Here is a 23,868-nt window from a genome sequence, read left to right as displayed (position 1 = left end):
TTATTATTGTAATGTTATGGATCAGTTTGAAATAAAAAAAAAGGTTACCATATGACTAATTCCGGACTTTGCCAGAAGAAAACCTTGGTATTGAACAAAAGAAAACCAAGTTGAATGTTATGTTCTCAAAGATTTATCAAAAACAGAAAAGACGTATGGCCAGATAACTACCGATGTAGGCGAAAACCAGTAAACATTGACATTGTACTCAATATGTCAGTTCCGCCCCTGTGCCTAATTACTCTTACCCAGACCTCATCTCCCACCCCTAGGTAAGTAGCGGCAGTCGTTGATGCTGCATTGTAGTAATTTGTATCTTGGCCAGATACAGCAGACCCGATGACGGCATTGTTCCTTACTAAAGCAGTATAAATATACTGTCTACTCGGTACAGCTATCGCCCAAGAGAAGACGTGAATTCCAGACTGTGTACAGGTAAGTATATCTGTGGTCGGACTGTAGTGGACTCCCCCGCTGTTTGTTACGAGTTTGTCAAAAACTACCACGTGGTTTGTAGATGGATCGAATAGTGTGTGTGCAAGAATCGCGTGAAACGCCACAATGTCCTCAGGCGGAGGACCTGGCAAGAAATGATTATTCTGTTATAAAACCAAAAAGGGTTACAAGAACATGATTATATTACCGCTTATTTCAATACGAGAGTTTAACTAGGTCAGCCAATTCAAACACAATTGGAAAATCCTCCTTTACGTGCTTTTTTGATAGAACACGAAAACACATTCTTAGCATTATAAATAGAGCTTTCATAAGCATCCAATGTCTTTGCAAATATGAACAGTTAATTGAAACTGTAATTAATAATTGTTATTGCATAGAATAAAAGAACAAACAAATGTTTGTTTATTTGATATGCTGCATAAATACCCACTGACTCGAGTTATTCTTCCGTATATTCTGGATTGGATCCGACCTTGACCTCATTTTGCTTCAGAGCTCGATGTGTCAGCAAGGTGTGTCGACAAATCCGCGTCATTTGTCATCGTATCGTTCAGTGTAGGCGCAGCGGGAGAAGGTAAGGTTACTAACTTGTAGTCAGTCAGCATAGTTATCATATTCAAATCTTTGACGCGTAAACGTTTTTGCTCTTCAATTTCATGGTTCAGTTCGGTAAATACGCGTGCATCATTTACGCGTAATTCTGAAAGTTCCTGTACACGTAAATTAAGTTCATTCACATTTTTGGCGCACAATTGTTCCAACTCGGTCATTCGTTTTGTCAACATTTCGATCTGATCAATACGGACATCGGTTTGGTCAGGGGAAGCGGCGTGAATCGTCGGTTCTTTGATCATGTAGGCAGCGTTCAGCCTTTCTCCTATGACAAATGTAAATATGCAAAATATTCGCAATAGTGGTTTCGTAACCTCCATATCTGTCGTCAAAGTACACACAAGCCTTTCAGTACTCCGACGAAGTGCTCCAGTATACACCTTTATAGTTTTGTTTTATCTTTGTTTTATGCTGGTATACATTTGAAAAAAAAGCATGGAGCGTTTCCGTTTCTAGGCCATCTTGTCGCCATGTCACGCCATATGTCATTAACTCACGGATAACCGAATGCAATACTTTGAGTAGTCATAAGATCATCAAAAGTATGGAACATATAACATTAAATCCGAAACAATTGGAGAAACCTTCTGAAAATATTCTCATTAATATATTGTTTTTATATACATTGAACTAGTGACTGTTTACATATAACATCCATGTTTTTCTCGAGCTTCTTGTATTTTTATCAAGAATATGGAATTAGGTCTGGAGTCCAACTTAGTTTTGATATAAAAACGGGTGTATTTATCATTTACATGTGTAGTGATTCACACGTTCATTATATTCAGATTTAGATATTTTTTTTCTTTTGACCCGGCATCAGATTATCGACTCACGTATTCAGGCATGACTTACTAACGACTGATCTAAGATGATTATGTCAACAAAATATAATGATAAGTCAATTATTCAGAATAATTAAGTCAACATAATATTAAACCTATCTCCGTAAGTCAACAAAAACAACGGAAAATGTCATAAGGCGTATTTCGGTGAACAGTGAATGCTGTAATAATTACACATGTTTTGATGTATACACATTTCATTGTATAACATTAAGCCATTTATCTGAAATACTGTAAAAATTAGACAGATGTATATCATTGTGTATAGTATCGTCGGCTCTTGGATCATGTAGGCAGTGGTCAGCATTTCACCTATAACTAACAGCAATATGAACAACATATGCGCTTCTGAGTTAGAACTCTCCATATATATCAGCAAAGTACACACAAGATAAGAAATGCGCTTACTTTTCGATGTATACTTTTAAGTATCATTTTATCTTGAATTGTCACGTTCAAGCACTGACAACGGTTTGGTTTGGTAGACAAGAAGTGTATATGTGTCTCTGGGGCGTCTTTTCTTTAGGTCATGACATATGTCAGGCTTTCCTGCAGATAATATCAGTGAAGTTATACAAATAGTTGCTACGTCACCACTAATTGAATAAAAACATACAAGTAGTAATCACATTAGCAAAGACAGCCTGCTAGTCATCTCTGTCATACATATTTCAGAAAAGATTATCTTAACACAAATACATGTTATATACTATTACTATCGCTCTTACCTATGTAAGTATATAATTGAATGTTAGTTAACTAATAATAAGTTAGTTAGTTAGCTAGTAAGTTAGTTAGCTAGTTAGTTAGCTAGTAAGTTAGTTAGATAGATAGTTAGTTAGCTAGCTAGTTTTACAGAGTGTATTGTCCTATCAACAGCAAAGGTCATTTAAGGATGTGCCTCCGTGTTTGGCTTATCTTATATCATTTATGGAGTATATATACACTTATGTTGTTATCGTTAAATATATTCCATTGTATTGATTAAGAAATGTTAAGGACCTTTGTTCCATTGCCTTACTATGCGCTGAAAAACCTATTTCGCCGATATGACTAGAGCGTAAATGAATCTTCTAGGAACAGAAACCCATACCATGTGTAACTTTTATGAAAAATAATGAAGTTGAAGCAATTTCAATAGTTTTTTTTATTTCTAAATGCAACACAGCATAGGTTAAATGTATATATAATGCAAGAAAAATATTAGAATATTCAAAACAACGGAGGACAATTCAATCCGTAAATAATTATCCAATCTAAACATAGTATTACTAACAACAGTCTTTTGTGCATGAAAAGATAAGGGGGCTTGATCATATTTGAACCCTAGACTTTGCTATACCATCGCTCTAAACGACTGTACTACTTTGTCAGTGAAAGTAGCCGGGCCTGGCTGCTACAGTGATATCCAAACGGCAGGGATCCATGGTTAATTAAATATTTCATTATAAAGAGTATGAGGAATGTTTACTAAATGTCATGCAAATTATTACATCGATAAACCTGATATAGCTAAAGCTAACTTTAGGAAGGGTCACAACGCACGACATTGTAACAAAGGCGACTACAGCTTCACACCTGGTAGTTGGGGATGAAGTGTGGGATAGCCACATGTGTTGATCTGACGTATACTCCTTCCTGCTCAATGGCTTTCGATTGCCAAGTAGCTTGCTTGACCTACATCTTTTATCTGTTATATATTATGTAAATATAAGTTCGACGCGAATTTCAAATCTAAGCAAACGTGGTTATGGTGCACATTTCTATGGTAAGACTAAAACTATTTTGGTTATATTTATATATGATAATACATTGTATTTAGATAATTGCTAGAATGTTTAGACATTATTTTACTTCACATTAAAATGTATACGTTAGAATGTTTAGACATTATTTTACTTCAAATTATACGTTAGAATGTTTAGACATTATTTTACTTCACATTATACGTTAGAATGTTTAGACATTATTTTACTTCACATTATACGTTAGAATGTTTAGACATTATTTTACTGTACATAAAACGTTTTAATGTTTAGACATTATTTGACTTTACAGAATACGTTTTAATGTTTAGATATTTTTTTACTTTACATAATACGTCGTTATTTTTTAACATTACTTTACTTGACAGAATACGTTGTTAATGTTAGATATCAGTTTACTTTACACAATATTTAAAAAAATATACATTATTTTACTTTACAGAACACGTTTTATTCATATTTTGCTGTACGAAATGCTTTGCTAAAACTGTTAAAACCTTTTCTTTCTGTATATAATTCGTTGAAATGTTTTGTTGTAATCTTTTCATATTTCGTTATGTGCAACACGTTGATATGCTTAGAAAAAAATACTGTTTAGAGAAAGTTGCAAAGATTAGACATATTAAACTTAAAAGAGAAAGTTTTAATGTTTAGACATAATTTTACTGAATGAAGTATATTAGGCTCTTTTTATATATTTCATTCAGTATTACAATATTATTTTTAACCGTATTTTAGTGTATACAGTATGTTTAGATCTAGATTATGTGTATGCTGATGTGTTAAGGCATAGTTAACTGTATAGATAATATTGTAATATTTCATTGCACTAATTATCTAGTTTTTTGATGACCCTCCATGGTTCAGTTTAAACAGTCATTAACTAGCTGTAGATTCAGATAGCATTGCCTATTAAACTTAATATTTTTAAAGCGTACTTATTTAATAGAATCGGCGTTAAATCTGAAGATGATTTTGGTGTCAATGCTATGATTAATTGTGACGTCATAGTGAAACCTTTAATTGTAAACTATTCTATTGGTTGTTATCATATTAAAACTGTCAATTAATAACTATACATTTTGGGAGGGAAATATCAACTTCATTAATTAAGAATCCAAACTACACAATGCAGGAAAAAAATAGAATTTGCGCCTAAATATTAATAATCTAAATGTCGCTCAATCACACATTTCCAAAATACACCTAGTCTTGCAAAAAAGCAATAGTATACATCATGCATGCTTTGATTTTTAATTCCTTTATTTCGTAAGAAGAAAATTGGAACTTTGAATTTAACAAAAAACAAGATATATGTCATGGTCCCAAACATTTTTTCAGAAAAAGAAAAGTATGTCCAGCTTACAATCAATTCAGGCGAAAACCAGTGAACATTGACCTGATGCGATATATGTCAGATCCGCTCCCGTGGGCAGTAACATGTACCCAAACCTCATCTCCGACCTCTAGGTATGTAGCGGCAGTAGCAGATGCCGCACTATCGTCCACTGCTTGGCCAGTTCGACCAGACCCGACGACGACATTGTTCCTTACTAAATCAGTAAACACATACTGGTTACTCGGTACAGCTATCGCCCAAGAGAAGACGTGAACTCCAGACTGTGTGCAGGTAAATACGCCGGTGTTGGGACTGTAGTGGACTCCCCCGCTGTTAGTGACGATTTGGTCAAAAACTACCACGTGTTTTATAGATGGATCGTAGATTGTGTGTGTCAGGATAGCATGGAACGCCACAATGTCGTCAGAGGGGACCTAGCAAAAAATGAACGAAACAAACAAACAAACAAACAAAACATGGTAGCTAGAGCTCGATAACGTTACGGCTTTTACGGAGATTGTATCAGTCTGTTAATTCAAACACAACTTGCAAATCCTCGTATACGTTTCGTTTCGATAGAGAAGGAAAACTCACTCTGAACATTATCAATGGGCAGTTGAGCTTTCATAAACATCCAATTTCCTTGCAAAAATGAACATGTACATGTAATTGTAATTATTAATAAATATTGCATAGAATAAAACAAAAACCAATTTTTTTTTGAAATGCTGCATAAAAATAAAAAAATTACTGACTCGAGTAATCCTTCCGCGGTTTTTGGATTGGATCCGACCTCGACCTCTTATGGCTCCAGAGCTCGATGTGTCAGCTAGGTGTGTCGGCAAATCCTCCTCATTTTTCGTCATATCGTCGAGTGTTGGCGCAGCGGGAGAAGGTAAGGTCACATCACTTGTGTTGTAATACAGACTCTCGTCACGAGGCGGAACTTGTGTCTGCTTGGAGGGATCGTTCTCGGTTTGTTCATCGTTTCCACATTGACGCTCTAACTGCCCTATTCTGTCAGTCAGCATTGTTATCAGATTCAAATCTTTGATGCGTAAACGTTTCTGCTCTTCAACCTCTTGGTTTAGTTGGGTGAATACGCGCGCATCATTTTCGTGTAATTCTGAAAGTTCCTGTACATGTAAATTTAGTTCGTTCACATCTTTGGCGCGCAATTGTTCCAACTCGTCCATTCGTTTTGTCAACATTACGAGCTGATCAGTACGGACGTCGGTTTGGTCAGTGGAAACGGCGTGAACCGTCGGCTCTTCGATCATGTAGGCAGCGGTCAGCATTTCACCTATGACCAATGTCAATATGCAAAATAATTGCACTAGTGGTATGGCTCCCTCCATATCTGACGTCAAAGTACACAAACTTGTAAGTACTCCGACGAAGTGATTCAGTTTACACCTTTATACTTTTTTTTTTTTTTTTTTATCTGAAAAGGTCATTACAAGCACTGACAACATGGTAGTATATATCTGAAATGAACTAGGAGTGTTTGCGTTTCTAGGCCGCCCTTTGCTAGGTAACGCGCCATATGGCATGTACTCACGGGGAAACGAAATCAATAGCATTAAGATCATCAAAGGTAAGGCATATATGATATTAAATTCGGGATATTTTGAGAAACTTTTTTTTTCTCACAAAAAATTTGTTTTTATATTAATTGAACTGATAACTGTTTTCGTAAAAGATCCATGTTTTTTCTGGAGCTCCTCGTATTTCTGTCAGAAATATGGGTTTTGGTAAAAAGTCATTATAAAAACAACTTCGAAAAGCTTAAAAGATGTTTTTTTTCTTGTGATATTTTGTTTTCATTAGATTATGGACTCACGTATGGACATTTTCAATGTCTGCGAACCCATTATGTCGTCCAACTCCATCGTACTGTCTGATAGTGATTCCAGTACCAGTGAGTTTGTTTCGCTAACAATATTGACCGATGGATTTCATCACAAGTAAGTATAGGATCAATTTGAAATTCCCTCATTGCCTGCTGTTATGTTTAAGGAGATTACTTGTTTTAAATTAAATGGGATATGTTACGAGTAGAAAGCACATTTTAACAATTTATGGATAAGTTAAACATAAAAAAATGAACTAACACTAACATTTAGTAAATCCCACATATTTTAAATTTTGGTCATATATTGATTATGCCAAACATGATGGATTGTTTTTTTTATTATTGTGTAACGTCTTAGCAGCTAAGGTCATTGTGCTAAAATGAATGATATTATACCAAACAGCAGTTTCGTCCTTCTAGGTCACATCGGTGATTCTAGGGGCAAAATTGTGTAATCCAAATGGTCTAAGTCATTGTTGCAACAGAGGGCCAGGTCCATAGAACACTTTAATTTTAGAATGTAGAAGTTAACAGTACTTGTTGATTTAAAAACAAACAAGTACTAATTTTAATGGCGGACCATTACGGAAGTCCCCCAAACCCTGCAGTTATGTTCGCAGTGCCAAAACAAACCTTCATATTAAATTTGAGTAGCATCGAGCAATATTTCATTTTGACCAATCAGAAGCCGTGTGGTTTTGCTGTGTGGTTGCTATAGCAACGAAACATATGTGATTTAATTTGCAGTCCCCTTATACCCCTATGTACTAAATTTCATCGAAATCGAATAATATCTAAATTTCGACCAATCAGAGATTGTGGCGGCCATCTTGGATCACCGATCGGAAAAAAGGACATTTTCACATCCCCTGAACATGATAAACATTTGTGGCAGGTAAACATTAAGTTCCGTCCAATAGTTTTTTGAGAAAGGTGTTGGAATCTTTTACGGCGAAAGAAATAGAGTCCCCCACTTCGTTTAGGGAATTTAATAATCTGATAAGGGTGTGTATTATGGACTATCCTGATAAGTCGACTATTCAAAATGATTAAGTCGACAAATCAGTATACCTATCTCCGTAAGGAAACATAAACAACTAAATATGTCAATATGCATATTTTGCTTAATAGTGAATGCTGTAATAATGACACATATTTCAATATGTATTTAAATTACATTGTATAACATTTAGCCATTTATCTGTGAAATACTATAATAATTAGGCATACCATTGTGTATAGTACTGTCGGTTCTTGGATCATGTAGGCAGCGGTCAGCATTAAACCTATAACTAACGTTAATATGAACGTTTGCGCTTCTGATTTGAAACCTCGATATCTATCAACAATGTACAAACAAGATAAGAAATGCACTTACGTTTCGATGTATACTTTTATATATCGTTTTATCTGGAATTGTAACGTTCAAGAACTGACAACGGTTTGGTAGAAAAGAAGTATATGTGTTGTTTCTGGGGCGTCTTTTCTTAAGGTCATGGCATATGTCAGGCTTTCCTGCAGACAATATCAGTGACGTTATAAAAGTAGTTGCTACGTCACCACTAATTGTACAAAAACTTACAAGTAGTAATCACATTAGCAAAGACAGCCTGCCAGTCATCTCTGTCATACATATTTCAGAAAAAGATTATCTTAACACAAATACATGTTATATACTATTACCATTACTATCGCTCTTGCCTATGTAAGTATATAATTGAATGTTAGTTAACTAATCATAAAATAGTTAGTTAGCTAGTAAATTAGTTAGCTAGTTAGTTAGCTAGTCAGCTAGTTAATTAGCGAATAAGTTAGTTAGCTAGATAGTTAGTTAGCTAGCTAGTTTTACAGAGTGTTATGTCCTATAAACAGCAAAGGCCATTCAAAGATGTGCGTGTTTGGCTAACCTTATATCATTAATGGAGTATATATACACTTATGTTGTTATCGTTAAATATATTCCATTGTATTGATTAAGAAATGTTAAGGCCCCTCGTACCAATGCATTACTATGCGCTGAAAAACCTATTTCGCCGATATGATTAGAGCGTAAATAAACCATCTCTGAACAGAAACTCATACCCTGGGTAACCTTTATGAAAAATAATGAAGAAGAAGCAAGTTCAATGCCGTTTTTATTTCTGAATGCAACACAGCATAGGTTAAATGTATATAAAATGCACGAAAAATATTGCAATTTTCAAGACGACGAAGGACCATTTCCATCCGTAAATAATTACCCAATCTAAATATAGTATAACTAACAACAGTCCTTTGTGCCTGACAAGATAAGGGGGATAGACCAGGTTCAAACCCTGGACTTCAAATTGTTATAGCATCGCTCTTACTGACTGTACTACTTTGTCAGCGAAAGTAGCCGGGCCTGGTGGTACAGTGACTACCAAAACGGCAGGGATCCTTGGTTAATTAAATATTTCATTATAAAGAGTATGAGGAATGTTTACTAAGTGTCATGCAAATTAATACATTGATAAACCTGATATAGGTTAAGCTAACTTAAGGAAGGGTCACAACGCAAGACATTGTAAAATAGGCGACTACCGTTTCACACCTGGTAGTTGGGGATGAAGTGTGGGTACGTTAGGATAGCCACATGTGTTGATCTGACGTATACTCCTTCCTGTTCAATGGCTTTCGATTGCGATAGTAGCTTACTTGACCTACATCTGTTATCTGTTGTTAATGACCACTGACATAAACAGAACATTTGCTGTGTTTTATGTTAAATATAATTTGACGCGAATTTCAAATTTAAGCAAACGTTGTTATGGTGCACATGTTTGGGGTACGACTAAAATTATTTTGGTTATATTAATATGAGAATACATTGTATTTAGATGATTGCTGATTTTAACATTCTTTGAAAAGTTCAATTTGTTTTAATTTTATTTTATCTTATCTTATATTACAAAAATGACTGAAAATTGTTAGCAATCAGTTATGTAAGTATACTATAAAATTAGTTTAGATGGATTGTACCATCCACATTATGATATGAGAACATATATAACTAATATTGTTACGGAAGCAAAAGATCTCCCGGTTTTCGGGGCTTCGCATTGTGTCGTTTTGAATAATCACAAGCAAGCAGAAACGAGCGTCATTGTAGCAATACATTATATTTCCCTGAAAGGAAATAGATTCAACATCCCTTGATGGCTGCTTTTCGTGTTTATTTAACGGGTTCTAGCTGATGTTTAAGTTCTTAAAAGACAGGGATTACCATTTTGATTTTGGTTTTGTTTGGATTGAACGGCCTCGAAACAGCCAGGGTCATATGAGGACGGTTGCCACATACTAAGACAGTTTTGCAATAGGGGAAGTAGTTCAATTTTTGTCTCTTCCTATGCTTGGCAGAAGACACTAAAAACAATCCGATTCTCCATGGGGCAATTCAAAATTATTAAGTGAGGTAACAATTTTAGTCAACCGTCGTTCGTAAGGGATCTGATACATATCATGTGTAAACATGACACTTTACCATAAACAATGATACATATAATAATACGCTGCTTAGTGCATATATTGAAATATTTATCTCAACATTTCAACATTCGCTGTTCTGTACATTACATAAAGTCATATATTCCGTCCATTAGTTATTTTGATTTAGCGATATAGTTATCGTGATATGTCGACTTAATTATCTTTTATGATTCACCGACATTATCAATTCGACGTAAATGTGTGCTTTTATCTATGTTTGTGTAAACATTGAACTAAAACAAAATGAATCAGTCTAACAAAGATTTTTCACAGTTGCATCGTTATCTTATCTTGCTCAGTGTTAGCCAGTGTGAATTTTAAGATACTACATTCCGTATATGAATCATACTTTTTTTAGAACATGTTTAGTTAATTCAAATTTACAACAAAACAAACCGGATAAATCCAGGTCGATATTACTTAGTACCAGCCCAATGCTCAAAAAAGGAAAGACAGCTTATTTTGAATGCACACCGTAAAATTCTAGGTTTGTTTTTGTTTCTCATTTTTTTCATTTCCAAGTAGTTGGTTTGATCAAGTTGACAAGTAGACACCATAAATCAACATGTACGACCCTTGTCTATTGAACATCTCTGCGTGCAATGTACAATGTATTATTACTTACACGTGACTATTCAAGATAAAACTATATATGTACACGGGTATACTGAATCTTGTCAGAGTAATTGATAGCTTGTGTATGCTTTGACAACAGACATGGAGGGTATACAACTACTAAAGCTTATGTTGTACATCTTGATATTAGTCATGGGTGAAAGGATTACCGCTGCCTCCATGATCCAACAACCGACGGTGTCCTCTGAGCAAGCAAATACACCAATTGAGCAGCTCGCTATGTTGACCAAACGAATGGATGAGTTTGAACAATCGCGCTCCGATGATATGAAAGACTTGAATATACGTGTACAGGATCTTGCAGAATCACGCAAAAATTACGCTCGCGTGATGACTGAACTGAACCAAGAAGTTGCAGAACTGCAGCGTTTACGCGTCAAAGATTTAAACCTGATAGCTTTGCTGACTCAACGAGTAAGGAAGGTTGAACAGCAATGTGAAAACGGTGAAGAGGCGGGGCAAGTTATCTCAAAGGAGACACAAATTTCGTCTGGTAACGAAACTGCGTATTTCAATACAAGCCATGTAACCTTGCCTTCCCGAGCATCACATGAACGTGGTGAGGCGAAGCCAACGAACGGGGATTTGTCGACACACTTTCCTAAAACACCCAGCTCAGAATCAGTGAGCGGTCAAGGTCGGATCCGATCCATACACCACGGAAAGATTACGCGAGTCAGTAGGTATTTTCAGCAAAAAGGTTGGGACAAACACAAATAATTTCACACAGCATATTAATTCATGCCATTTTATAATGAATTTAATGAATGTACGAACAGGACACATGAGACAAGGGCATATCGCCTTCTCCGTCTTCTTCTGCGTGGTGCATTCGTACATATTTAATACTTTTGACTCTTTGAAACCCGACTTCAATAAAGGTTTTGCATGAAAGCTCCATTGGCAAAGGCAATCAATCCGTACGGATTATTTAGATCTACATATTTAAACTTCAGATTAGGTCTGAGGGGTGGGGTGAAGAGGGGTCAAACTGGCAAAAAAGTCTCCAATTTTCTTCTTCAGACTAATATATGCTACAATCAAATACTATTGGAAAGGTCCTAAGGTAATTAACCAAATTTGTAATTGTATACCCATGGATCATTCATTTCCGCTTTTTGCATCTTGCTTGATTTGGTTTATGTTTTATTTTGTTTAACGTCCTACCAACTGTTAAAGTCATTTAAGAACGTGTCACAATTTCTTTTGTGTATGTGTTCTTTCGTATGTGTGTTTAGGATGTAAGGTATATTGGTGTATTTGCCTCCTTGTACTAGCAAGGTTCTGATGCCGACTTTATAGTGCTATCTCACTGAAATATCATACCGAAGGCACCCAGCACAACATTGTACCCAGTCAGATCATACTGGTAGCGGGTGAAATAGTGTCCTATCGTATACATGTTTTCGTATGTGGGATACACTCCTGGGTAGAATGCCCCTATTCCACATAAGTACATAATGCTTTACCCTGTTCCCATATGTCTTACCCGATAGTTTTATAAAAATCGACAACAGCATTGCAGATACAGCAATACATATTTTAGATTTGTTGTCCATAGTCTTCCGTTGAACAAACGTCAATTTAATGACCAAATGACGGCAAGTTTTCGAACGTCCGAACGACATTAAAATGAGCATTTTCTAAAAAATTAGCCAAGGTAAGGACAAAATGTTGCTCCTCAGTTTTATTTATTTTGTTTTGTTTTTATAACAAAACGTTCGTTTGTTCACAGGTCCGTCTGACGATATTGTGGTGTTCCATGCCGTTCTTACACACACAATCTCCAATCCATCTACAAGACATCCAGTTATTTTCAATAGACTCGTCACCAACACCGGAGGCGCCCACTACAGTACCAACACAGGCGTATTTACATGCACACAGTCTGGAGTTTACGTCTTTTCTTGGTCAACAAACGTAGAAGGTCACCAGTATATTGATTCTGAGTTAGTACGCAATAATTACGTCATTGGTTCTGCTGTAACTGGACAAGGCACAGGATTCGAAAGTGCAACATCAGCAACTTCTGCTGCACACCTACAGGTCGGGGATGAAATCTGGGTACGTGTAGCTGGCCACGGGAGCGGTTCTGACATACTTCCTAACAGGTCAATGTTCACTGGATTTCTACTGCGATGATCGTTGGCTGGACATACTGTTTTTCTTTTGCTAATAAATCTTGAGGAACCAGAACATTTCCTATCTTTATATGAAATTCGTCGCTACATGATGCGTTACAAGCGAAGATCTGATAAATTGCGTTTTGCATTCATAAAAGTTTGGGACGGCACATGGACTAGAAAGGTTTCGAACTTTTTCGGCCTTTTCCATTGAATAATAATAAAAAGATTTTTGGGAAGTTTGGACCATTTTCAATCTAAGAAATATTCTTTTAATCGTTTTGTTTTTCAATTCTTCTTATCCATTCCTAGTTTCTTTTCTGGCTTGATCATTAACCTAAAGGTTGGAAAACTCAGTGATTGTTAGAGTAATTTACAATATTCATAGATTCGGTTAAAATGCCTAATTTTGACGTCAGAATCAAATTTCGTTATTTACATCAAAACCATCTTCAGGTTGACAATGATTTCGTAAATAGACTGATTAAATATAGTTTTTAACAAACTTTTTAACGGTCTTCGGTGTTATGATTTATAAACGTATAGTTAGGTAATGACACCATTGAAGGACACAAACTGACCTCTTAAACATTACATTGTACTCTATATAATGAAATAATGGCTAAAGAGGTTTTTGCGATAAAAGGTGGAAATGTATAAAGAAATTCGTAAAAAAAAACCGACAAAAGGGGACATTCAAATTTGATGGCAGTAAACGAGTTACCAAATGAAACGAGGGGCATTATATTGAGAGTTAACTGTATATCTAAACAGACATTGTAATCTACAAAAATGATATACATATAGGATCATGCACGAGTTTCTATTTCATATGAGATATATGAAAGTCTAAGAATTTTTCAATTTAACGAGCCTCTGGCGAGCTAAAATGAAAAATACGTGATGATTTTCATAATTTTTTATATGAAATGAAAACGAGTATAAGATCCTTTTTATCACATATTCAAGATTTTTGGCATTTATTTGTGTAAAACGACAATTTTCATGCAACCTTGAAAAGCCGCCATTTTAACTCTAGTGCGTAAGTCTGTGACGTCATGTACTTGTCCTTGGCGTGACGTCACAATTGAAACAATTGAAACTTACAACCAATCACAGGGCTGATAGGTCATATTACATGGGTTAATACGCAAAAGATATGACATGGGTATATTCACTGGATAACACAGTACATTATGTGATAAAACTGTCTTAGTATTGCAATATTTCCAACACAATGAAAGATTGCTAAGGTTAATAATACACTGATTTGTCCAAATATAGAAGTATTTAGTCTTCAATGAAATATATACTGTGGCATATATCGTCAGTGAAATATATACTGTGGCATATTTCGTCAGTGAAATATATACTGTGGCATATATCGCTATTTACGATAACTTATTTAGATAGTTATTATGATATGTCGCCTAAATTATCCTGGTTAGTGGACTTTATCATTATGTTGTGATGACGTATACTGTCGAGATAACTCACAGTTGATAGGGATACTATTGTTTATATGTACATACACATGACATTAAACAAATGTACAATTTTACAATGAATACATCATACTTATTAACGTTTTTTAACTTAATCAGTGTGAGTCAGTGATTTTTGTTCGATACTATATTATGTATATGGTATGTATTCGTCTCTTGGCATGTTTAGTAAATTCCTATTAAAAAAAAGGAAACCAGACAAACAGGAAACTGAAGGTTGACATAGTTAAAAGTGCAAACGATCGGCAGGTAAAAACATTTTTGAATGATTTCTAAATGTTCGTCTTTTTTTTCAAAGTTTCCGGTGGATAATGAAGTTGACAAGTCAAGTATCGCATTGGTTTATCTATGTGAGCACGACACATGGTATGAACCGAAGACAAGGCGTCATTAGGAACTATGTACACTCCTATTCTACTGCACAAATATAAAGGTGCACATTTCTATTGCCATAGCACGTGTCAACGGTAGATAAAACGGCATGCAAAAAGGTGTACACTGCAACACATTGTCAGAGTATTTATAAGCTCGTGTATACTATGGGGAGGGGTTTGAAAAGTATTTTTTGGGAACGTTGTTCATATTGGTATTAGTCACGGGTGTAATGCTGACCGCAGCCACCATGCTCAAACAACCGATAATTCACGCCGCTTTTACTGACTCGACCAAAACCCCTATTGAACAGCTCGTTATGTTGACCAAACGAATGAACTAGTTGTAACAATTACGCTCCGAATATGTGAACGAACTGAATAAACGTGTAGAGGATCTGACAGAATCACGCAAAAATGATGCGCTTGAGACGACCCGGATAACTTTGATGAGTAAACGAGTGAAGGAGTTGGAGCGCCACTGTGAAAACGAGGCTGAGGACTGTATCTCAAACTAGGCCCACATTCCACCTCGTGACGAGATTCCGTATTACAACATAAGTGATATAACCTTACCATCTCCCGCTCCACCTACATTCGACGTTTCGACGACAAATAAAGAAGATTCGTCGACATACCTTGCTGGCTCATCGAACTCTAAAACCGTTAGAGGTCAACATAGGATCAAATCCAGACACCACAGGAAGGTTAATTCAGACCGTAAGTATTTCCAATACGTGGTAAACGCTAATGAAACCGACTCAGCCTATCACACAAACACACAATACACTTGTTTTATTTTGTCCACGTAATATAACTTTTGTTTAAATCAACTTAATTGCAAAAGTACAAATTTACAAACATACCAATTTTAATGAACTTACATAATTTCTTTTATAAGTTTAACATGCGAAATGTACCCCTTTCAAACAAGAATTAAATAATAACTATTATTTAAAAGGACAAATGTACAAACATAACAATTTTAATGAACGTTCAGAATTTATTGTATTCGTTTTCAAATGCGAAATGTATTCCTTTTCAACAAGAAGTTATCAACGTTTTTTCTACTTTTGTTTTATCTCGCTGTCTTTTTTGAACTCTTAAAATGAATCAAGCGGCATGATTTTGAAGTTCTACCCACTATTGTGCATGTATACGATTTATATACATATGCATTGCATGTATATAATTACTTGTTTTTAATTTCGCTGACTTGGTTTAATTCTCTAAATGATAAACGATTTATTTATTTCCAGGACTGACTGACAACATTGGTGGCGTTTCAAGTTGTCCTAACAGAACCAATTTCGAATCCATCCTTAGGGAAAGCAAAAGTCTTCGACCACCAAATCACCAACAGCGGGGGCGTCAACTACAATACCTACACAGGTGTATTTACCGGCACCCAGTCTGGAGTGTACGTCCTCTTAAGGTCAAGGTCAGTAAGTGTCTTGAGTATACATCCTCTTAAGGTCAAGGTCAGTAAGTGTCTGGAGTGTACGTCCTCTCCTGGTCAGTAAGTGTCTGGAGTGTACGTCCTCTCCTGGTCAGTAAGTTTCTTGAGTGTACGTCCTCTCCTGGTCAGTAGGTGTCTGGAGTGTACGTCCTCTCCTGGTCAGTAATTGTCTGGAGTGTACGTCCTCTCCTGGTCAGTAAGTGTCTGGAGTGTACGTCCTCTCCTGGTCAGTAGGTGTCTGGGGTCACCAGTTTATTTATTCCAATTTAGTACACAACATTGTCGCCATTGGATCCGCTGAAATTGGCCAAGCCACGACATGGGATAGTGCCTCTTCAGCCTTTGTCGCTACTCACCTCGAGGTCGGGGATAGAGTATCGGTACGTATCGGCAGTCACGTGATCGGATCAGAAATGCGTTTTTGTTATTGTTCAATGATCACTGGCTTCCGCCTTCAATAGTTACTAGCTTGATATACATCTTTTTTCTGTTGTGAATAAACCCCGAGAAAAACAGAAAATGTGTTGCGTTTTTACGTTACGCCTTGAAATCGAGGTTCGGACTTGGCACGAGTCATCAACTTCTTCACTAATGTTTATCAAGTCATTTATCAAATTAATACGGTGGCTGATTTTTTAAGATGTAATTTTTCGTACTGGTTATTCAAACGCTTGAGCCAACGTGGACATGAGTATTATCCACTTTATTTATGTATAAACTTGTTAGATCCAATTGTATTTCTGGTATTTCACAAGGAAATGTGTTAGGTCCACTTTTATTTCTGGTATTACACAGGGACAGGTGGTATGTCGACTTTTATTTCTGGTATTACACAGGGACAGGTGGTATGTCAACTTTTATTTCTGGTATTACACAGGGACAGGGGGTATGTCAACTTTTATTTCTGGTATTACACAGGGACAGGTGGTACGTCAACTTTTATTTCTGGTATTACACAGGGACAGGTAGTATGTCAACTTTTAATTCTGGTATTACACAGGGACAGGTGGTACGTCCACTTTTATTTCTGGTATTACACAGGGACAGTTTTTTTTTTAATTAAATAGAATGTACAGCTGCATTTGACTTGTACTTATTAACTCTTTTTGTGATTGATAAAATAGAATATTAAATTTACCTTTAGGGTGGGACGGAGACATTTCTAATCCGAGGGGTGATTTATTTGTTTGTATAACACGGGGCTCTGACGAGGGTTAGACAACACAAAGATCAGCCCGAAGGCTGTGTATTTCTGTGTTACATCCTTTGTGTAGGGGATGATTATTTCCATCTTATCATTCCTATAATATGTTTAAAGTCAATAGATTTCAGCATTTGTAAATTGTAATTTATTCTAAATTGCACATGACCTTTCCCGTCATGAGTTAATGATGACGTCATGCGTTATTGTTCCCATGACGCAATAGTTTTTTTGTCTCTTTAAGCCATCTACCATACCCTAGCAGGGAGGGGGGTCATTACCTAGGGGGTGAAGGAGAAATAATACCCTAGTGGTGACAGAGAAACCATACTCTAAGGGATGTCAGAAAAATCATAATATTATAATGATAATAATAATAATAATTCGAGGTTCTTATATACCGCTCTATCTCAACATAGTTAGTAGGTCGTCTCAAAGCGCTTTACAAATTTTTATCCGTGGTTATAGGGCCTTTGCAACCAGCCAATATCGTTCTCAACTCCCTGGGGAGCATACAGCCGGTGCTGCCATTTCGACGCTCACAGCTAGATATTCTACAATTCTAGCACTGCCCAACCACGTACTCATTTACAACTGAGTAGACTGGAACAAACGGAGTAAACTATTTGCTCAAGGATACCAAACAGTGCCGTGCCGTGCCTCGAACCCGCAACCATTCAGTCACTAGCCCGCGTCCTACCAATAGACTACCGCGCCTAGGGTTGACAGATAAATGATAATCCGGGGGTGACAGAGAAGTTATTTTCTAGGAGGTGACAGAGAAATAATACCCAAGTGGTGACAGAGAAACCAAATCCTAGGGGATGACAGATAAATACTAATTTGGGTGTGAATCATTACCTAAGGAGTGACAGATAAATCATACTCTGGGGGTGACAGAGAAATCATACTGTCAGTGGTGACAGAGAAATCATACTCTAAAGGGTGACAGAGAAATCATACTCTAAAGGGTGACAGTGAAATCATACTCTAATTGGTGACAGATAAATCATACTCTGGCGGTGACAGAGAAATCATACTGTCAGTGGTGACAGAGAAATCATACTCTAAAGGGTGACAGAGAAATCATACTCTAAAGGGTGACAGTGAAATTATACTCTAAAGGGTGACAGTGAAATTATACTCTGAGTGGTGACAGATAACTCATACCCTAGGGTTGACAGATAAATCATACTCTGGGGGTGACAGATAAATCATACTCTGGGGGTGACAGAGAAATCATACTGTCAGTGATGACAGAGAAATCATACTCTAAAGGGTGACAGAGAAATCATACTCTAAAGGGTGACAGAGAAATCATACTCTAAAGGGTGACAGTGAAATTATACTCTGAGTGGTGACAGATAACTCATACCCTAGGGTTGACAGATAAATCATACTCTGGGGGTGACAGATAAATCATACTCTGGGGGTGACAGAGAAATCATACTGTCAGTGATGACAGAGAAATCATACTCTAAAGGGTGACAGAGAAATCATACTCTAAAGGGTGACAGAGAAATCATACTCTAAAGGGTGACAGTGAAATTATACTCTGAGTGGTGACAGATAACTCATACCCTAGGGTTGACAGATAAATCATACTCTGGGGGTGACAGATAAATCATACTCTGGGGGTGACAGAGAAATCATACTGTCAGTGATGACAGAGAAATCATACTCTAAAGGGTGACAGAGAAATCATACTCTAAAGGGTGACAGAGAAATCATACTCTAAAGGGTGACAGTGAAATTATACTCTGAGTGGTGACAGATAACTCATACCCTAGGGTTGACAGATAAATCATACTCTGGGGGTGACAGATAAATCATACTCTGAGGGTGACAGAGAAATCATACTGTCAGTGGTGACAGAGAAATCATACTCTAAAGGGTGACAGAGAAATCATACTCTAAAGGGTGACAGTGAAATCATACTGTCAGTGGTGACAGTGAAATCATGAGACTGGTACAATTGGAGAAGGTGGGAAAATAGCGTGTCTTACCTGATGGGTTGTACGCTGACGCCATAACGATGGTAACCAAGAGCATGGGTTGAAGGTTAATAAATCCTCCAATCAACCTCATTTTGGGTCAATATGTATCCGTGAAACAAGAAAATGGTGTCATTTGCACTTTGTCTAAACGTCAATATGTTGTTTGTTTTTAGTTGTATGATAACATATATCGACAGATATTGATCATCATTTCTGTTTTCTGTAGTTACTAAAATGGATTGTGATGAAATTAGTTCGTAAACATTTTTATGACAATTGTAATAACCACGGTCTGCACAAAACTTTCAATGTATCACAGTACACAGGTTGTTATCACAGTACACAGGTAGTTATCACAGCACACAGGTTGTTATCACAGCACACAGGTAGTTATCACAGCACACAGGTAGTTATCACAGCACACAGGTTGTTATCACAGCACACAGGTAGTTATCACAGCACACAGGTAGTTATCACAGCACACAGGTAGTTATCACAGCACACAGGTAGTTATCACAGCACACAGGTAGTTATCACAGCACACAGGTAGTTATCACAGCACACAGGTAGTTATCACAGCACACAGGTAGTTATCACAGCACACAGGTAGTTATCACAGCACACAGGTAGTTATCACAGCACACAGGTAGTTATCACAGCACACAGGTAGTTATCACAGCACACAGGTAGTTATCACAGCACACAGGTAGTTATCACAGCACACAGGTAGTTATCACAGCACACAGGTAGTTATCACAGCACACAGGTAGTTATCACAGCACACAGGTAGTTATCACAGCACACAGGTAGTTATCACAGCACACAGGTAGTTATCACAGCACACAGGTAGTTATCACAGCACACAGGTAGTTATCACAGCACACAGGTAGTTATCACAGCACACAGGTAGTTATCACAGCACACAGGTAGTTATCACAGCACACAGGTAGTTATCACAGCACACAGGTAGTTATCACAGCACACAGGTAGTTATCACAGCACACAGGTAGTTATCACAGCACACAGGTAGTTATCACAGCACACAGGTAGTTATCACAGCACACAGGTAGTTATCACAGCACACAGGTAGTTATCACAGCACACAGGTAGTTATCACAGCACACAGGTAGTTATCACAGCACACAGGTAGTTATCACAGCTTGAATGTGTATTTCCCGGATACATTGTATAGCACGCCTTAGCTCCGATCTACAAGTTACACCCAACGCGTAGGGCACAGTGTTTGCAATGCCGTGTTTTGTCCGTTTGTTTGTTTGTTTGTTTGATTTTGTTTAACGTCCTATTAACAGCTAAGGTCATTTAAGGACGGCCTCCCCTGTGTGCAAGATGCATGCGTGTAGTGTATGTGTGTGTATTTTGGGAGACTGCGATATGTTCGTGTTTATCTCCTTGTGATAGCGCGGAACTGATGCCGACTTTATAGTGCTACCTCTTTTGTCCGTAATGGCAGCTAAATATCCAAATTACATGTACGACGTCAGGGTCAAGTCGAAGAAGAATAGATGATTCCTAGAAGCATAAAAAAAGATATACATGTATTTGAACTCTGTGAATTGGTTGTATGATATTCTTTATTAAGTATGCAAAAGCTACCTCAAAAGGAAAAAAAAGACAAGTTACAAAAAGCTTTCTCAAAGACAGTGAAGTAAGATTTACATGTGTACGGATTGTAATTTCAAGAGTATGTATATGTGGCTTTTCTCCAACATTTTATCAAAGAAACAAACAGAAACTGTTTAACAGATAAATTACTTTCAAAATATCAATTAATATAACAAATATATTTGTTTATTCAAGTAGTTAAGCTAACTAGGCATTACTTACACTGTTCGTTTCCACTGAAGTATGTTTTATTCTTCTGAGCATGGTTAGCCTACTTACACGCTAGTGATATTTATATCATTGACAGTAATGCTGAAAAATACATAGCTTTTATGACTTCAAATGACTGACAGAAATAATACAAACAAATACTTACGATGTTGTAAAATTTGACAAAATCAGTTTGGATGTTTCAATACCGGTCACGCTTGGCTAAGGACGTCGCGACTGATTCAGCTTGTACATTACAGGTGTACAGTTTAACATTATTCATCGTTCTGACGGTTATGAATTATTGATGTTGTTGTCCTAATTAGATAAATAAACTAATAAATAGGTACATAATGGTCAAGGTTCATACTACGGTCAGTTTATGTCGGACTGGTCATTTTTTTCTATTTGGCACAAAGTTATATAGGGACTTTGATAGTCGCGGAAGAAAATAAAACATAAAACAAAAAATCTTAAAGGACAAAACATTTATTAAACAGAATTATGCACCTACATTACAACAAAAATCACAGATAATATCAAGGTGCTCGGGACAAAATTAAATACCTCCCGTCAAATATAGTGAGATATGAAGGTAACAAAAAGTCTTAGGCATTTTTAACGGACGGAGCTTTTTACACTCAGGTTATATAGGCAAAAAACGGTATGACGGGAGACGGATTCCGGATTTTTTTTTATTCGACGATAATAATATAGTGGTGGCTGTAAATATCCAGAATTTTTTTTATAAGGATTAATTAAATCTCAGTGTTATGATAATATATATTTTTTTTATTAGATTACCAACGTAAGCTGCTATTGTATTGTAATGTACACGATATAATATATAGATTTGATGAATTGAATGTAAATAAATGGTTTATTTTTCATCTCTAACGTAGATTGAAGAAATCTCATTTGAGAGATAAAAAACAGTTCAAAGAGATAAAACGTCTTCGAAACGAATGGCAAAACATCTTAAATTATAAGTCTAATATACAGAGTATATGCATATGTAAACAAATCTAAACAACACTTTCGTTCGTGTGTGTTACGTGCTATTACCAGCTATATGGTTATTTAAGGACGTGCCAGGTTTTGGTAGTGGAGATAAGCCGTAGTTCCCGGAGAAAAACCACCAACCTACGGCCAGTACCTGGCGTTTGCCCAACGTAGGTCTCGGACCCGCGACCCAGTGGTGGAGGGATAGTGGAAGCAGAATGTCAGACGCCTTAATCACTTCGCTACCGCGGCCCCGTGAAATGATAAGTCTAAGATACAGAGTAGATGTATTAAACCAAATCTCACTGTTAAGTCTAAGATGATTGTATGTAAACAAACATTACTGTTAACTCTAAGATGATTCTATGTAAACAAATTTAAATGATAAGTATAAGATGATTGTATGTAAACAAACATTACTGTTAACCCCAAGATTGTTGTATGTAAACAAATTTAAATGATAAGAATAAGATAATTGTATGTAAACAAATTTAAATGATAAGTATAAGATGATTGTATGTAAACAAACATTACTGTTAGCTCTAAGATGATTGTATGTAAACAAATTTAAATGATAAGTATAAGATAATTGTATGTAAACAAATTTAAATGGTAAGTATAAGATAATTGTATGTAAACAAACATTACTGTTAGCTCTAAGATGATTGTATGTAAACAAACATTACTGTTAACTCTAAGATGATTGTATGTAAACAAATTTAAATGATAAGTATAAAATAATTGTATGTAAACAAATTTAAATGATAAGTATAAGATAATTGTATGTAAACAAATTTAAATGATAAGTATAAGGTAATTGTATGTAAACAAATTTAAATGATAAGTATAAGATAATTGTATGTAAACAAATTTAAATGATAAGTATAAGATAATTGTATGTAAACAAATTTAAATGATAAGTATAAGATAATTATATGTAAACAAATTTAAATGATAAGTATAAGATAATTGTATGTAAACAAATTTAAATGATAAGTATAAGATAATTGTATGTAAACAAATTTAAATGATAAGTATAAGATAATTATATGTAAACAAATTTAAATGATAAGTATAAGATAATTATATGTAAACAAATTTAAATGATAAGTATAAGATAATTGTATGTAAACAAATTTAAATGATAAGTATAAGATAATTGTATGTAAACAAATTTAAATGATAAGTATAAGATAATTATATGTAAACAAATTTAAATGATAAGTATAAGATAATTATATGTAAACAAATTTAAATGATAAGTATAAGATAATTGTATGTAAACAAATTTAAATGATAAGTATAAGATAATTGTATGTAAACAAATTTAAATGATAAGTATAAGATAATTATATGTA

The 23,868-nt window shown here is 35.8% G+C and overlaps 3 protein-coding genes across 3 annotated transcripts in view; 1 reads left to right on the top strand and 2 right to left on the bottom strand.

The window, feature by feature from the left end:
- Window positions 1–20,016, bottom strand: part of LOC110446377 — a 48,385-nt gene extending 28,369 nt beyond the window's left edge. The window contains exon 1 of the mRNA XM_021491498.1: window positions 19,685–20,016. Within this exon, the coding sequence (XP_021347173.1) occupies window positions 19,685–19,766 (82 nt within the window). The 5' untranslated portion in view covers window positions 19,767–20,016. The remainder of the gene's footprint in view (window positions 1–19,684) is intronic.
- On the bottom strand, window positions 4,868–6,437 carry LOC110446378 (complement C1q-like protein 2). Its single transcript, XM_021491499.1, has 2 exons — window positions 5,777–6,437; window positions 4,868–5,455 (listed from the first exon to the last, which is right to left on the bottom strand). The coding sequence occupies exons 1-2, from the start codon at window positions 6,377–6,379 to the stop codon at window positions 5,051–5,053; spliced, it is 1,008 nt and encodes a 335-aa protein (XP_021347174.1). The 5' UTR covers window positions 6,380–6,437; the 3' UTR covers window positions 4,868–5,050.
- LOC110446379 lies at window positions 11,010–13,642 on the top strand. The gene is made up of 2 exons (XM_021491500.1): window positions 11,010–11,698; window positions 12,755–13,642. The coding sequence occupies exons 1-2, from the start codon at window positions 11,101–11,103 to the stop codon at window positions 13,159–13,161; spliced, it is 1,005 nt and encodes a 334-aa protein (XP_021347175.1). The 5' UTR covers window positions 11,010–11,100; the 3' UTR covers window positions 13,162–13,642.
- Window positions 20,017–23,868: the final 3,852 nt, after the last annotated feature.

This window comes from Mizuhopecten yessoensis, unplaced genomic scaffold (genome assembly GCF_002113885.1).
Source record: "Mizuhopecten yessoensis strain PY_sf001 unplaced genomic scaffold, ASM211388v2 scaffold2681, whole genome shotgun sequence".
In the NCBI taxonomy this organism is placed as follows: Eukaryota; Metazoa; Mollusca; class Bivalvia; order Pectinida; family Pectinidae; genus Mizuhopecten; species Mizuhopecten yessoensis.
The sequence above is the reverse complement of the archived record's forward strand: the minus strand, read 5'-3'. Positions and strand labels throughout refer to the sequence as shown.

Excerpts from the sequence above, each read along its gene's own strand:
- LOC110446379 (XM_021491500.1), top strand. The coding sequence starts at position 11,101 with ATGGAGGGTATACAACTACTAAAGCTTATGTTGTACATCTTGATATTA. Across the intron at positions 11,699-12,754 it reads CGGAAAGATTACGCGAGTCA|GTCCGTCTGACGATATTGTG; the intron begins GTAGGTATTTTC and ends GTTTGTTCACAG.
- LOC110446378 (XM_021491499.1), bottom strand. The coding sequence starts at position 6,379 with ATGGAGGGAGCCATACCACTAGTGCAATTATTTTGCATATTGACATTG. Across the intron at positions 5,456-5,776 it reads ACCGCGGAAGGATTACTCGA|GTCCCCTCTGACGACATTGT; the intron begins GTCAGTAATTTT and ends ATTTTTTGCTAG.